The sequence below is a fragment of the Eulemur rufifrons genome, chromosome 21, assembly GCF_041146395.1.
Source record: "Eulemur rufifrons isolate Redbay chromosome 21, OSU_ERuf_1, whole genome shotgun sequence".
Taxonomy (NCBI): domain Eukaryota; kingdom Metazoa; phylum Chordata; class Mammalia; order Primates; family Lemuridae; genus Eulemur; species Eulemur rufifrons.
The window spans coordinates 4,815,090-4,829,343 of NC_091003.1; the positions used below are offsets into that span (position 1 = coordinate 4,815,090).

The 14,254-nt window shown below is 45.7% G+C and overlaps 2 protein-coding genes across 3 annotated transcripts in view; one reads left to right on the forward strand and one right to left on the reverse strand.

Annotated features, from left to right (window-relative positions):
- Window positions 1-3,165, forward strand: part of RILPL1 (Rab interacting lysosomal protein like 1) — a 29,851-nt gene extending 26,686 nt beyond the window's left edge. For both annotated transcript variants that reach the window (XM_069496912.1, XM_069496914.1), the window contains exon 7: window positions 2,152-3,165. In XM_069496912.1, the coding sequence (XP_069353013.1) occupies window positions 2,152-2,296 (145 nt within the window). In that variant the 3' untranslated portion in view covers window positions 2,297-3,165. The remainder of the gene's footprint in view (window positions 1-2,151) is intronic.
- Window positions 3,166-5,566: 2,401 nt separating this feature from the next.
- Window positions 5,567-9,103, reverse strand: SNRNP35 (small nuclear ribonucleoprotein U11/U12 subunit 35). Its single transcript, XM_069497309.1, has 2 exons — window positions 9,037-9,103; window positions 5,567-6,409 (listed from the first exon to the last, which is right to left on the reverse strand). The coding sequence occupies exon 2, from the start codon at window positions 6,404-6,406 to the stop codon at window positions 5,666-5,668; it is 741 nt and encodes a 246-aa protein (XP_069353410.1). The 5' UTR covers window positions 6,407-6,409; window positions 9,037-9,103; the 3' UTR covers window positions 5,567-5,665.
- Between the last annotated feature and the right edge of the window lie 5,151 nt (window positions 9,104-14,254).

Sequence of the window (14,254 nt, forward strand, 5' to 3'; positions counted from 1 at the left end):
CCTCTGTCTGTGGACTGTTTCTTTTTCATGCCTCCCCTGTTTTTTTCTTCTCTGTGTCTATCTGTACTTTCCCAACCAGGATCTTTACAGCCATAATGCCCATGGTGGCCGCTGGACTGATAATAGATGACCCCACCCTGCAGCCGGTCCGAAGACTTGTTTCCCTTGTAGGCACTGTGTGTGTGTGTGTGTGTGTGTGTGTGTGTGTGTGTTTCAGGTTTTGTTTGGGTTGTGCCTTTGGAATGTCTGCTACGGCTGCTGCTGGGGCTGGCCTGTCTCCTCTGGCCACTTTAGCTGCATGGCCGTCACCTGCGTGTCCCCGTGTGAAGTGGGTGTCAGGTGTGATTTTCAAACATGCGACTCATTGCGCTCAGTCTGCACAAGCAACACCTCGGAATTCTCAGCTCTGTCACCGATAATTCTTTTTGTCTCTTCTGTTTCTGTTCTAAAACCACCTTGCCCATGATCCAGTAAAGAAGGTCCTTTAAGTGACGGGTCAGTAATCAATGCCCACTGCGGTCCCCGAGTGACACTAACACCGTTTTTCGTCTTCACGCCGGAGCTTTCTAAACTGCTTTGTTTTGCCAAGCCCTTGGCCATTTGATCTGTTTAAAGAAAGCAAATCACAGGAGGGGACCGGTGTCTCAATGCTCTCTGTGGGGGAAGTGCTGAGTGGCTTTCCTGCTTACCTGAGTCAGGCAGAAGTGATGCGTAACAGTGATGTGTTGCTGCCGTATTTCTGGCCGGCTAATTGCCCCTGTTACCCTATGGAAAGAGCTCACAAATAACCCAGTGTGACAATCGTGCCTTCATTCGCCAGGACACATGTGCCATAGAGAAAAGACACCTCAGTTGCTAGGGAGAATTTCAGCAGGTAAACCTGGCTTGCCTTGGCCTGATGATGAAAGGACACTTTATTCCTGGTAGACAGTGACTGTAGGATCCAGTCACCCGGGAGAGTAAAATCATTTTCACCCAGATGTGATTCAGACTAAACTCTGTGGGCCGCAGCACTAAACGATGCTAACAGGCGAACGGACAGGGAACCAAAAATAGTCTATGTGAAGCTTTGATTTCTCGGTGGCTTCACTCCTATTCTTGCGCCCCAGGAAACATAGTGATTATAGTCTATCTCTTACCAAGTTCAGAGCCAAAATTCCAAGAGTAAGAAGAACTTGGTGACAATAGAAGGAATCTTATTAAAGCCTGGTAGTATTGAAGGACAGATGGCAGCTGAGAAAGAGATTTTGGGAAATCCTCAGGTGGGCCAACTTCAGGTTCACCAGCCAGGGTCCTAGTCTCCGTTTACGTGATCTCAAAGTAGACCTTGTTTTAAAGAGGCTGCTTTGCAAGCTTTTTGCTTGTAACTTCTGCCTTTATCTTATAGGCATCTGACGGTTCTTTCTGAGCAATACACGAGTCACAGCTGTTTTAAAAAAAGACCTCCTGGGCTACATTAGCTGTTGCTCTGTAGCTAGTTATGGCGATACATTCCCAAGGCTTTCACCATTGAATCCATTATTGAAGGTCCAAAGTGATTGTCTCCCAGATTCATTTGCATATTATATTCACAATGTTTATCTAATCAGAGAACCATGTGTACTGCGATTTATTTATTTTTTAATTGTCTTATTTTACTTAAATGCTCACTTTAGCCTCCTCCTAAGCAGTAACATCCGTGAAATCTGGGCCATGGTTTCCTGATTGACATTAAATAAACACATAACTGTTTAAATTGGAAATACTCAACTGCTTACATCAGAACCATCTTACGTTCTACGTGGCTCTCAGTATCCCTTTCTCCGCATCATTAGGGCAATTAAAGAAGCCCAGGCTTTGTTTCCAGGAGCTGCTTATTTCCACTGGTAACGGGAAGGACCCCCGTAGTGGCTAAGGCAGAAGACCCCTCACACATCACCTAAGTGCATGCCTGCCCACACTGTGTGACCTCCAAGGTGCCGTGACCAAATGACATGCAGAATCCCCCGCTGCTTCCTTAGAATAACTTTGACCCTCACCCCCAAAATTTCTTTCACACCTTGGTTTGCTCCCTCCCAAGTTTGCTGCTGTATGTCCCCGGCGTTGCAAAAAATGTGAAGTGCACAGCAGTGGGTCGGCTCTCATATCTGTCTCTGCTTTCCCTTCCAAAAGGTTTAGCTTCTTCTCCCGAGATAAGAGGCGCGTGACCAACACACAGAGAAACGTGCACATCCAGGAGTCCTTTGGACAGTGGGCCAACACCCACCGCGATGATGGTTACACAGAGCAAGGACAGGAAGCCCTGCAGCACCTGTGACCTTGGTCTCCACCCTCCGACCTGGACTGTCTACCGCCAGCACCTGCGGCTGAACCTGCAGCCCAAGGGTCGCTGCCTCACACCTCTCGGTGCAGATGCACCCTCAAAACTGACCCCTCAAACAAACTGTCTGCTTTGAGGACAGATGTTGAAAAACTGATGCCAAACTCTAAAGAAATGTTTATTTATACCCAGGGTCATCACCGTTTATAATAGATGACTCTGATCCCTTAGGATATATATTTAATAATCCCATGAACTGAGGCCAGACTTTTGCATTAACTTCAGTAAGACAAGCTTCTTCAAGCCAAATACATCACTTGCCACTGTAAATTGCTATTTGACTTGCTTTGTATAAAATTCTACGTGTAGAGGTTTTATTATCACATTTGACCTACTTTCAGTGGAAGGCAAGGAAAGGGTAGCTTTTCATTGGTTACGTTCACGAAACTGTGATGACAGTAGCATATTATATAGGATGTATCGGTTGGACAGACGGGGCCTCTGAAGTCACAGGATGAGCTGCTGGCCCAACTCAGACACAGAGCAACAGAAAATGTGGGTGACAGTCCTCCCACCCAGAGAATGCAGACAACTTCGCAAGAGCCCTCGGTTTGTTCCGGATAATGCCTAGAGCATGTAGCAATGTTCAAGGCAGCGTGCCTTGGAATCTGCTGTGACTTATGCAGTACTAACCAAACAAAGTTGCTAAGGATGAGACACTGCAACATTTCTTGTGTGCTTTTTTTTCCCTTTTATCATTCACTATGTCAAACCTTTAGTCCCCTTCAAAGAAGACAAATATCCCAAAGCAGATTGGGCACGGGGTATGAGAGCCTCGGTGACGCAGGATGGCAGGTGGGGGAGACTGAGCAGAGTGAGGGTGCTACGTGGGAACCACACATCTGGCTGACTCACAGGGCTGCAGCCGCAGAGAGCCAGATGCCCTGACTGCAACTGGTGAGTTGGAGACTTGGCCGCATAACACTGTCTTTCTCTCCACCCGAGGAGCACCCAGGGTGCAGGGCGGGGTGCTCACAGATTGAGAGGTAGCACCTCCTAACAGCACTCAAGTATGTCTGACGGGTAGGGACGCGTTCTGCACAATCTGCCACAGTTTGCTAAGAAGCCGTCAGGGGGATTTTCAGAATCTAGAACAGACTGTTTCCAGATTGCTGAAAAAAATGATCAGACAAGATAACATTGTTGCTTTATAGGAGTGGTTCTCAAACCTGACTGCCCATTAGAAGTATTAGAATTTATTCTCAAAAGAATCTAGAAGCAGGTGTACTGAGGAATCCTCCCACCACTGCCGCTTTCAGTTGCCCTTCCAAGAGGTAACCACTGTTGCCAGGTTCTTGGGTATCTTTCCTGAAAGTTTATACATGACAATTACATTAAATGCACATACACACGTGTGTGTGTGTGTGTGTGTGTGTGTAACTTTTTTTTTTTTTTACATAAATGGCAGCATAATCTATACATGAAACAGTGGTTCTCAACCAGGGCTGACTGCGCCCCCAGGGGACATTTGGCAATGTCTGTAGACATTTTTCGTTGTCCAACTAGAGGGGAGGAAGGGGCCTACTGTCATCTACTGGGTAAAGACCAAGGATAGTGCTAAACATTCTACAATGCCCAGTCCCCACAACCAAGAGTGAGCTCCACAACCAGCCCCAAATGTCAACAGTGCTCAGGCTAAGGAACCCTGGTCTACCGTACAGATGTATAATTTACGAATGTCCATCCGGGCCCCAGTGATGAGCAGGTAGCTGCCTTCCAAATCCCTTACCCTCCAAACCTGTTGCACTTTCACACACAAGTGGCGATCTACAGAATAAAGTAGAAGTAGAATTGCCAAAGGGTACATGCCGTTGTCATGTTGATGGCTACTGCCAAAGCCCCTGCCATAAGAGCTGCACCATTTTCTCTCTCCTAAAGTTACCAGAGCCCATATAACACTAAGCCCAAATGTACAGAGTTGGGATCCGAGCATGCATTTTTAAAATCCATCCACGTTCTGAGCTCACTACGTAAATACTGAAGTGGATTTGCTTTTTCTCCTGATGGTATCTTACAATGCTTCCCTGATGCAGGGCAGTCTTGTTTAGCTAAAGAACCTACCAACTCTGACCCATGACACACTTCTGGGAACAACTTTGTAAATGAAATGTGAGTGAAATCAGAAAGATGTTATTCCTGTAAGGCTGTTTTCTGAGGCTTGGGAGATACTAAAATTCTGTACTGGAAATGTGCAAAGGGCATATTTTTCCAGAACTGTTCTAACAGCTGACAGTACTTTTAAGACACACAGCAGGTTGGTTCAGTTCCGTAACACCATCAGAGACTCATACTTGTATGTAAAAACCTAGCTGTGTGAGTCTTGACTAGGTTTATTTATTTTGCATGAAGCATCGTGAATGTTAAGAACACTGAACTGTCAAAGATACAGCCATTGATAAGAAAAGCTAAATGTTACTTTTTTGAACAGTATGGTACTTATTCAAAGTCCTCAGAAGTTAAGGTCCCTGGATCGAGCCCTCGAGCAAACCAGAGGCCGGATAAGTAAGAAGGAAAAGCAAAATGAGTCCGTCAGACGTAACCACAGTCCCCCCAGATTCTCACTCCTCATTCCTCATTTTCATTTCACTCCCACTTCTGTTGAGCTCTGTCTGTTCAAAGGGCTGGACAACTACCACAGATCACAGCCCTGCAACTTTGGTTTTTAATTTTAAATGCCAGCCAGAAAAAGAAAAAAGAGAGTCAGCATTTTAAGCAAGAGCGGAATTAACATTTGTTCAGAGTAGCTGGTGGCCGCCTGGATTTGCAGGCTCTCCTCTGGGATTAAGTCTCTGCGCATTCTCCTTGGATTCACTTTTCTATGCCATTTTTATCTCAATTTGGCAAACCCTTGGGCTATGGATATGAAGACCCATAAGATACAACGTACTCTGATTAGGATCCCCCCAGGCGTCACAGATTAGTGTGATTAGGTCACCACCTCTTTGCCACGCATTCACAATGATCATTTCTAACAGGGGACGAAATCAAATTCTCTACTGCCAAGTTGAATGAGAGTGGTGGCTCCTTACATATGCCGCTCTGTACAGACAGGTATCAGCAACTACAAAATTGTTTCTTGATCCTATTAAATAACACATCCTTAGAACTATGTGATGACGATGATAAATTCATAACATCAGCCTGATTCTAGAACCAGGTTCTAGAATGGAAAGAAAACTATTCCAAAGCCCGTTATCATCAGTAAGTTTTATTCAACCATTAGACTTGTGCTGCTTATAAAGATAAGTACCCAACGCTTTTACTTAATGCTGTATCTTCACTTAAGGGTCTGTTGTTTTGGGGCCCCTACTTGCTTCTATCCCTCTTCTCCCTCCCCTTGATCCTGTCTTCTCTGAAGTCCCTCTCTCTGTCCCAGTCATTTTCGTGCCACACCCTGGTGGGCTCTCTCTCTTGCCACCTCTTCTCCCGGCCCCTGTCATGGTCTCGATCTCTTGTCCTTGAGTCCCAGTGTCTTTCTCGGGATCTAGATCGCTCCCTTCTTTCCCTTTTTCCCTCCCTATAAAGGTCATTTTTAACAACTGGCAAATTAATAGGTTTTCGGAAAGGCCGATCCCGCCCCCCAAATCTCAGTTGCCCAGATTCCTTTTTCCCCCCGAGACCGCCTCCAAGTCGCCGAGGGATCCACCCTTTGAGAGTCCTTTCCAGTTCATAGTCCACAAATATCTCATGCTGGTCAATAACCAGGCCGTCTGCATCGCGGTAGGCTTTGATCACAGCACGCTCCTCCTTGTACTCTATGAAGGCGTAGCCCTTGGAAAACCCGGTGACCAAGTCCCTCACCAGCCGCAGCCGCCGGATGTCACCATAGCGGGAAAAGACTTCCTTTAATTTGTCCTCTTTGGTCTGCAAGTTTAGTCTTGCCACAAACAAGGTGAGAAGGGGGTCTCCTGTGACGCCTTTGTTGGGGACGTATCGTGCCAGCATCGCCCGCCAGACCGCACGATCGTGTGGGTCTTCATCCGTGCCGTCGATGCTGCCAGCTTTGAGCGGATCATACTCCTTGGCGATGGGCACCCAGTCGTTCATGTTCTAAGAATGATAACAGCAAGCGTGTATGGAATACATGTATATCCACTCACGGATACTCACGTATCCAATACGAGCCACTCATCAAACCCTCACAACAAGCCCATGAAGTAGACACTACTGTGCACTCCTTCTTGAAGACAAGGAAGGGAGGGGATACCCACAGACGGGAAGGCCTCCCAGCTAGTAGGTGGGGGAGGGTAGCAAAGCCAGGCAGTTGGGCTCCAGAGATGCCCCGACCCGCTCCTCCAAATGCCGCTCGGGAAGCTGAGGGCAGCGTGCTTGGATTTCATCCACATGTGTAGCATCCGGCTTAGCCACAAAGGGCGATTACCAGCTACCCTGTAACATGGCACCACACATCAAAGCCGGGTTTGCCTTTCACAGACTTTACATAGGAAAACCAGCCTAGGAACTGCTGCGGAAAATGGCCTTTTTAAAAACTCTACCACCAAGAATTTCAAACATATACCAACACAGAGAACTGTACAGTGACCCTCCATGAACTCCTCACCTGGCTCAACTAGACCAGCACACACGTGGGCAGAATAATCTGCCCCCAGATTATTCTGAAACAAATTCTAGATATTGCATCATTCATCTATAAATTTTTCAGCAAGCACCACTAAAACATAATGACTTTTAAAAAACAAAACTATAAGTGAAAATGGTGATTTGAATGCAGCGCTTTGCAATAAACAGATAGTAAAGCTAAGACTACAGTGAACCAGCTGTAGGCTCTTTGGTTCAGAATGAACGTGGGATTTCTTCTCAGCTCCCTAGCTGATAATCCAGTCTGCCTCAGAGCGCAAGAATTTACTGCCATAGTAATTTTCACCCAGCAAGCACACTGCAGTTGTCATTCCCTCTGATGCATGGTAATTAATTCATGTGAATCTTTGCTGGAATAGTAAGGTAAGCACACTGCAGTTGTCATTCATGCTGATACATGGTAATTAATTCATGTGAATCTTTGCTGGGATAATAAAGTGCTTGCTAACATTTCAGACCCAGTAATGCCTATGTGACCTACTCTGTAAAACTTTGGAGGAATGCTGAAATATGTTACTTAAAAACCAGGGCTCTGTGAAAATATATGGTAGTTCTCATTCCTAACAGCAGCTTTCCATACATTTATGAAAATGATATCTGGGCCGGGTGTGGTGGCTCACGCCTGTAATTCCAGCACTTTAGGAGGCTGAAGCGGGAGGATCACTTGAGCCCAGGAGTTTGAGGCTTCAAAACAGCAAGACCTTGTTTCCAAAAAAAAAAAAGATCTTTGCTTTTTTCGTTCTTCTGTTGATGGGTTATGTAGGAGCATAGGAAGAGTGATTACTTAGGGGTGTACCGTGCATTTTCTTTACTCCAATGAAAAAGTCAAACATCTGCAGAGTACAATACAAAGTCAATGGCATTGTGCTCAAACCTCTCATCCTCAGCCTCTCACCATTTCCCATCCCACTTGTTAAACTACCCAGGATTGCTCCTCATTCCTCGAATGTGCTCTAGTTCCCAGCTCCATGACTTTCCAGAGGTAATTTCCTCTGCTGGGAATATTCTCTTCCTTTCTGCTTCCCATGTCTACACTTGGGGAAATACTACTGGTCCTTCCAAGTCCAGCTTCAAACCCCTCCCCCATGAAGCAAATTCGTCTCTTCCACCCTGTTCAAAGCTTTAAGACTTCCTCAAACTAAAATCGAAGCGAATTACAAAGGGATAAGCTTGGATTTTGTTATCTCTCTCACCTGCATGCAACACGAACAGCGGATTTCATGGCTTCTCATTAATCTTTCTAGGTGTACTTCCTCCCTTGAAGCATTATGTTATGATTTCCTCCAACAACCTCACTGGATTTTTACATTCTCATTTTTTCATAAATGGGGGATGAGATTTGGGAGAAGAATGGCCGGGGTGGAGGTGGGTAGGGCAATAACCACAAAAGGACGGTCTGGAAGTCCTGGGCTCAAGCAATCCTCCCGCCTGACCCTCCCCGAGTAGCTGGGACTACAGAACCGCGCCATCACACTCAAGTCCTTCCACCTGGGCAAAACTTAAATCAGTTAAATTTTGAGCTTTGGGATTCTTACCTGTAAAATGTAGCTACACTTAACGATGTTTTTATGAAGATTAATTTGGCGTCTATAAAAGTGCTTTGTAATTATAAATTGTTAACAAATAAAAGTTGTTTGGCTTTTTTTTTTTTTTTTTTAACTGTCCCCTTACTGGGTCTTCGGAATAACACTTTCCCGTGCTGTCCACCCAAGCGGGAAACAAAACTGAAGGCGGGACCCACAGACACGCCCAACCACCACCGAGCATGCGCAGTGCGCCTCGGAAGCAAACACGTCTCTCTGAAAAAACCTCTACTCCCAATCCACCCTTGAGGTTGTCCGCCAACCACCCAGGCTGGCGTCCCCGGCCCCTCACTTTCTCGGGGGACGCCGGAAGGAAGGGGCCGCCCTTCTAACCCAGCGCTCGTCCACGCTCCCCTCACACAACTCCAGAAGGGCTTCCCCTCTGCCAGGTTTCAACATGGCGCCCCACACAGGCGCGGACACAGCGTCCAGGCCGAATTCCCTCTTCCTTCTCTCCGGCGTGGGCCCTGCTCCCTCCAAGCCACGTCCACTCACCTCGGCAAAGCTCGAGCTCCTTTTCCCGCGGAGACAGGCGCCGAGCTCCACGCAAAGCGACGGAAGATTCCCCCGCCAGCCTCGGCCGCGCCGGACCTTTACATTGGTAGCAACAGATTCGCCACAGACGCCGGTTTCCTTTTTGCTTTTAAAAAATTTAGTCGCGTGCATTGAGCATTGAAGGCGTTAACTTCTCCAAAGAGAATGAGCTTTCGTTTTCCTTTTGATATTTTTTACACGAAGAGAAATACTGCAAAACAATTGAGTTTAAATACTGTCGAATGGGCAGTTAGTCTGGGAGCGACGGTTTCTTCCTCATAAAATGCGGTTCCCGTGAAGTTTTGTACATTTTCTCAGAGTTTTCCTAACTCCTGGATTTAATAAATTCGCTTTCCACACAAGTAAAACAGTTTTTTTCAAAGTGAGCTTCAGGCCACTGATGTTAGAATATTCTGAGAGCTTGTTAAAAATAGCATTTTCTGGGCCCCGCCGCGAATCTATGAATTCAGAATCTCTAGAAATTTGAATTTTTTGCAAGACCCCCAAATGATTTCTTTCTTTCTTTCTTTTTCTTTTTTTTCTTTTTTGTTTTTTTTGAGACAGAGTCTCATTCTGTTGCCTGGGCTAGAGTGCCGTGGCGTCAGCCTAACTCACAGCAACCTCAAACTCCTGGGCTCAAGCGATCCTCCTGCCTCAGCCTCCCGAGTAGCTGGGACTACAGGCATGCGCCATCATGCTCGCCTAATTTTTTTTCTATATATATATATTTTTTTTTTTTTTTTTTGAGACAGAGTCTCACTCTGTTGCCCGGGCTAGAGTGAGTGCCGTGGCGTCAGCCTAGCTCACAGCAACCTCAAACTCCTGGGCTCAAGCGATCCTCCTGTCTCAGCCTCCCGAGTAGCTGGGACTACAGGCATGCGCCACCATGCCCGGCTAATTTTTTCTGTATATATTTTTAGCTGTCCATATAATTTCTTTCTATTTTTAGTAGAGATGGGGTCTCGCTCTTGCTCAGGCTGGTCTCGAACTCCTGAGCTCAAACGATCCGCCCACCTCGGCCTCCCAGAGAGCTAGGATTACAGGCGTGAGCCTCTATATATTTTTAGTTGTCCAGATAATGTCTTTCTATTTTTAGTAGAGACGAACTCTCGCTCTTGCTCAGGCTGGTCTCAAACTCCTGACCTCCAGCGATCCACCCGCCTTAGCCTCCCAGAGTGCTAGGATTACAGGCGTGAGCCACCGTGCCTGGCCAAGACCCCCATCTCTAAAAAAAAATTTTTTTAATTAAAAAAAATAGCCATTGTGGCTAGTGGCTACCATATTGGACAATGCAGATACAGAACACTTCCATCATTGTAGAAAGTTCATTTCAGTCAGACAGCACTGGGGTAGGACACTAACTACTATTCCGTGGAAACAGAGCATGAGCCACATTTGTCATTGACATTATTGTCGTTTTTCTTTTTTTGAAACAAGGTCTTGCAGTGTGGCCCAGGCTGGACTCTTATCTGAGTTCAAGCCATCCTCCCATCTCAGCCTCCTCGGTAGCTGGGACTACAGATGCTTCATTGTAAATTTCACAGTAACCACATTTAAAAGTATAAAGATTCTCACCAAAAAAAAAAAAAAAAGTAAAAAGAAACATGCGAAACTAATTTCAACAAAGTGTTTTATTTAGCCCAATATATCCAAAGCGTCGCTTCAAGGTGTAATCAGTGGAAACATTATTAGCGAGATAGTTTACATTCTCTTTTTGGTGTTCAGTCTTAGACATCCAATGTGTTTTCATACTTAACAGTTCATCTCAATTAGGACTAGCCACATGGTAGTGGCTACTGTATTAGCGCAGGTCGAGAAGGTTATATCAAACTGTTAATAGTTAGATAGAGTTGACAGCAGGGTAACCAAAAGGTCCTAGAGGGCCGAGGGGTTGGCAAAAATGACAGAAATGTTGGCCCACCTGACCCAGTGGATAGAGAAAAGCAAGTCATCTTGAAGCAGGACGGGCAGTTTGCAGCCAGTGGACTCTGGTCGACTGATTGGCTGACGCCCTGGAGAAGCTGAAACCAAAGAGCCTTTTGTTTTCTGTTTTTTCCTGTCTACACTCTGTCCTCACTTCCACTACATTTCTGCTATGGTCTGTGGCTGATGACCTCAACAGGAGTTTTGATTGTTAAATGTTTTTGTTTGGGGAAGTAACGTTTGTTTGGAGGATGCTCTCCCATACGAGAATTGGGGCCTAAACTGTAAGCTCTTGCAGCCGTCACATTTGGTCCTGGGCTTTGGTTGTTATTTCTAAATTTTGAGGTGCTTTGCTCTTTCCAGTGTGACCTGATAGCTCGTGGAACTCTGGGTCTGTGTGTGACACATGAGACTCAGAGTTGGACTACAGCTCTGGAGGTGCTGAAGGAGCCGGGTTGACTCTAGAAGACCATCCAGCAGCTGCTGAAGAAAGGACCAGACTTCAACTGGAAACATGGAAGGGGCTGCTCTGGCGAGGCCTGGTGAATCCAGAGAAGGGGTGGAGGACAGTACTGTCTATATTTGGGGATTTTAATTTCTGTGTGCGCTGAGCACCGTGGCTCACGCCTGTAATCCTAGCACTCTGGGAGGCTGAGGCGGGAGGGTCACTTGTGCTCAGGAGTTCGAGACCAGCCTGACTGAGCAAGAGTGAGACCCCGTATTAAAAAATAAAAATAAATAAAAATAATAATAAAATAATTTCTGTGTGACACCAAAGAAGGAGAGATATATTTTGTTCAAAATATGAATTGTATGTGGTACACTATCTGAAAAAATATATATACCTACTTAGTCACATTTGAAATGTTTTATTTACAGTGAGCATATATTCATGTGTTTCTTGTGTTAGTTGGGTCCTCCAGTAAGCAGAGGGTTCGGCCAAGCTAGGAGTGCGAGAGTTAGGGTGAGGGAGGGCTGGGTTAGTGGAGGTTTATGGCCTGCGAGTCACAGAGAAGGAAGAAACAGGATCGTGCAGAGAAAGGCTTCGGATGCAGGGCTGGCATCGCTGAATGGAAAGAGGGAATAAAGCAGCTCAGGGAGCGAGGACCTCGGACCGCAGCACAGACCTGACCAACCCAGGAGGTTGCTCTAGAAAAGATTGCCGTTGTTAGAATTGTCCCCTTCTCTTCCGATGGCTGTGCAAAAAAATAAAGATGAAAGGAAGGAAGGAAGGAAGGAAGGAAAGAGAATTGTCTCTTGTTGGGCAGAAATGTCCAGGTCCCAGTAACCCTCTTGTGCTCAGCCATGGAATGAGGGCTGCCTGGGGGAGGGGTGTCCTCAGTAGAATGGAAGGTGCTGCGGCCAGAGGCTGTCAGTGAACTGCACTGCCCACGCTGACTGCCAAGTTCTTTCTTTCTTTTTTGTTTTGTTTTGTTTTTTTGTTTTTAATTATGGTAAAAAAGAAACCCACTCTAACATAAAATTATAATGTTAATCATTTCTAAATGTACAGTTCAGTAGTGTTAAATGTATTTACATTGTTGTGCAACCAATCTCCAGAACTCTTTCATGTTACAAAACCGAAACCCTGTCCCATTAAACAACTCCCCCGTCTTCCTCCCCCCAGCCCCTGGCACCCACCATGCTACTTTATGTTACTATGAATTTGACTCTTCTAGGGACCTCATATAAGTGGATTCATAGAGGTACAGTATTTGTCTTTTTGTGACCGGCTCCTTTTACTCAGCGTAATGTCCTTGGGGTTCACACGCGTTGTAGCATGTGTCAGAATTTCCTTCCTTTATTTTTTTTGAGACACAGTCTTGCTTTGTTGCCCAGGCTACGGTGCTATGGCATCTTTATAGTAACCATCACTGTAACCTTGAACTCCTGGGCTCAAGCAATCCTCCTGCCTCACCCACCCGAGTGGTTGGGACTACAGGTGCACCACTATGCCCAGCTAATTTTTTTTTTTTAACAGATGGAGTCTTTCTATGTCGCCTAGGCTAGTCTCTGGGCTCTTGGGCTCAAGTGATCCTCCTGTCTCAGCCTCCCAAAGTACTAGGATTACAGGTGTGAGCCACCACATCCAGCCAGAATTTCCTTCCTTTTTAAGGCTGAATAATGTTCCATTGTATAGATATGCCACATTTTCCATTCACCCATTGATGGACACTTGGGTTACTTCCATCTCTTGGCTATTGTGAATAATGCTGTTATGAACATGGGGTGCAAATATCTCTTTGAGATCCTCCTTTCAATTCTTTTAGGTATATACTCAGAAGTAGAATTGCTGGATCATACGGTAATTCTATTTTTAATTTTTTGAGGACCCTCCATACTGTTTTCCAGAGCAGCTTCACCATTTTATATTCCCATCAGGAGGGCACAAGGGTTCCATTTTCTCCATGTCCTCATCAACATTTCTTTTTTTTTTTTTTTTTTTTGTTGAGACAGAGTCTCACTTTGTTGCCCAGGCTAGAGTGAGTGCCGTGGCGTCAGCCTAGCTCACAGCAACCTCAGACTCCTCGGCTTAAGCGATCCTACTGCCTCAGCCTCCCGAGTAGCTGGGACTACAGGCATGCGCCACTATGCCCGGCTAATTTTTTCTATATAGATTTTTAGTTGTCCATATAATTTCTTTCTATTTTTAGTAGAGACGGGGTCTCGCTCTTGCTCAGGCTGGTCTCGAACTCCTGACCTCGAGCGATCCACCCGCCTCGGCCTCCCAGAGTGCTAGGATTACAGGCGTGAGCCACCGCGCCCGGCCCCTCATCAACATTTCTTTTCTTTTTTCTTCTCTTTGTTTCTTTCAATAATACCCATCCTCATTGTGGTTTTGATTTGCATTTCCGTAATTAGTGATGTTGAACATCTTATCATATGCTTGTTGGTCCGATGAAGAGTGATTCAAAAGGTGCATTTCCAGGACTGCTAGGTCTGCGTATAATTAAATATTTATTACAAAGCATTTTTACAACCCAAGCAGAAGATCTAAAGGGCAGCGGGCAGACAAGATATTTCTATAGACAGTTCACACTAATAGAATCTCAAAGCAAACATTTAGCATCCCCTGCCAGGCCCTGAGCTCAGCTCACTGCATTCTCTCAGCGGCTCTGTAAGGAGGGTGCTGCATTCCAGTGGTGGAGCCAGGGCGGACTCCATAATCTCCTTAAATGCCCCTCCCACCCACCAGTCTGAATAAACATATCACCGAAGTTTTTTAAAAAATGTTCTCTTCTGCAAACACAGACTC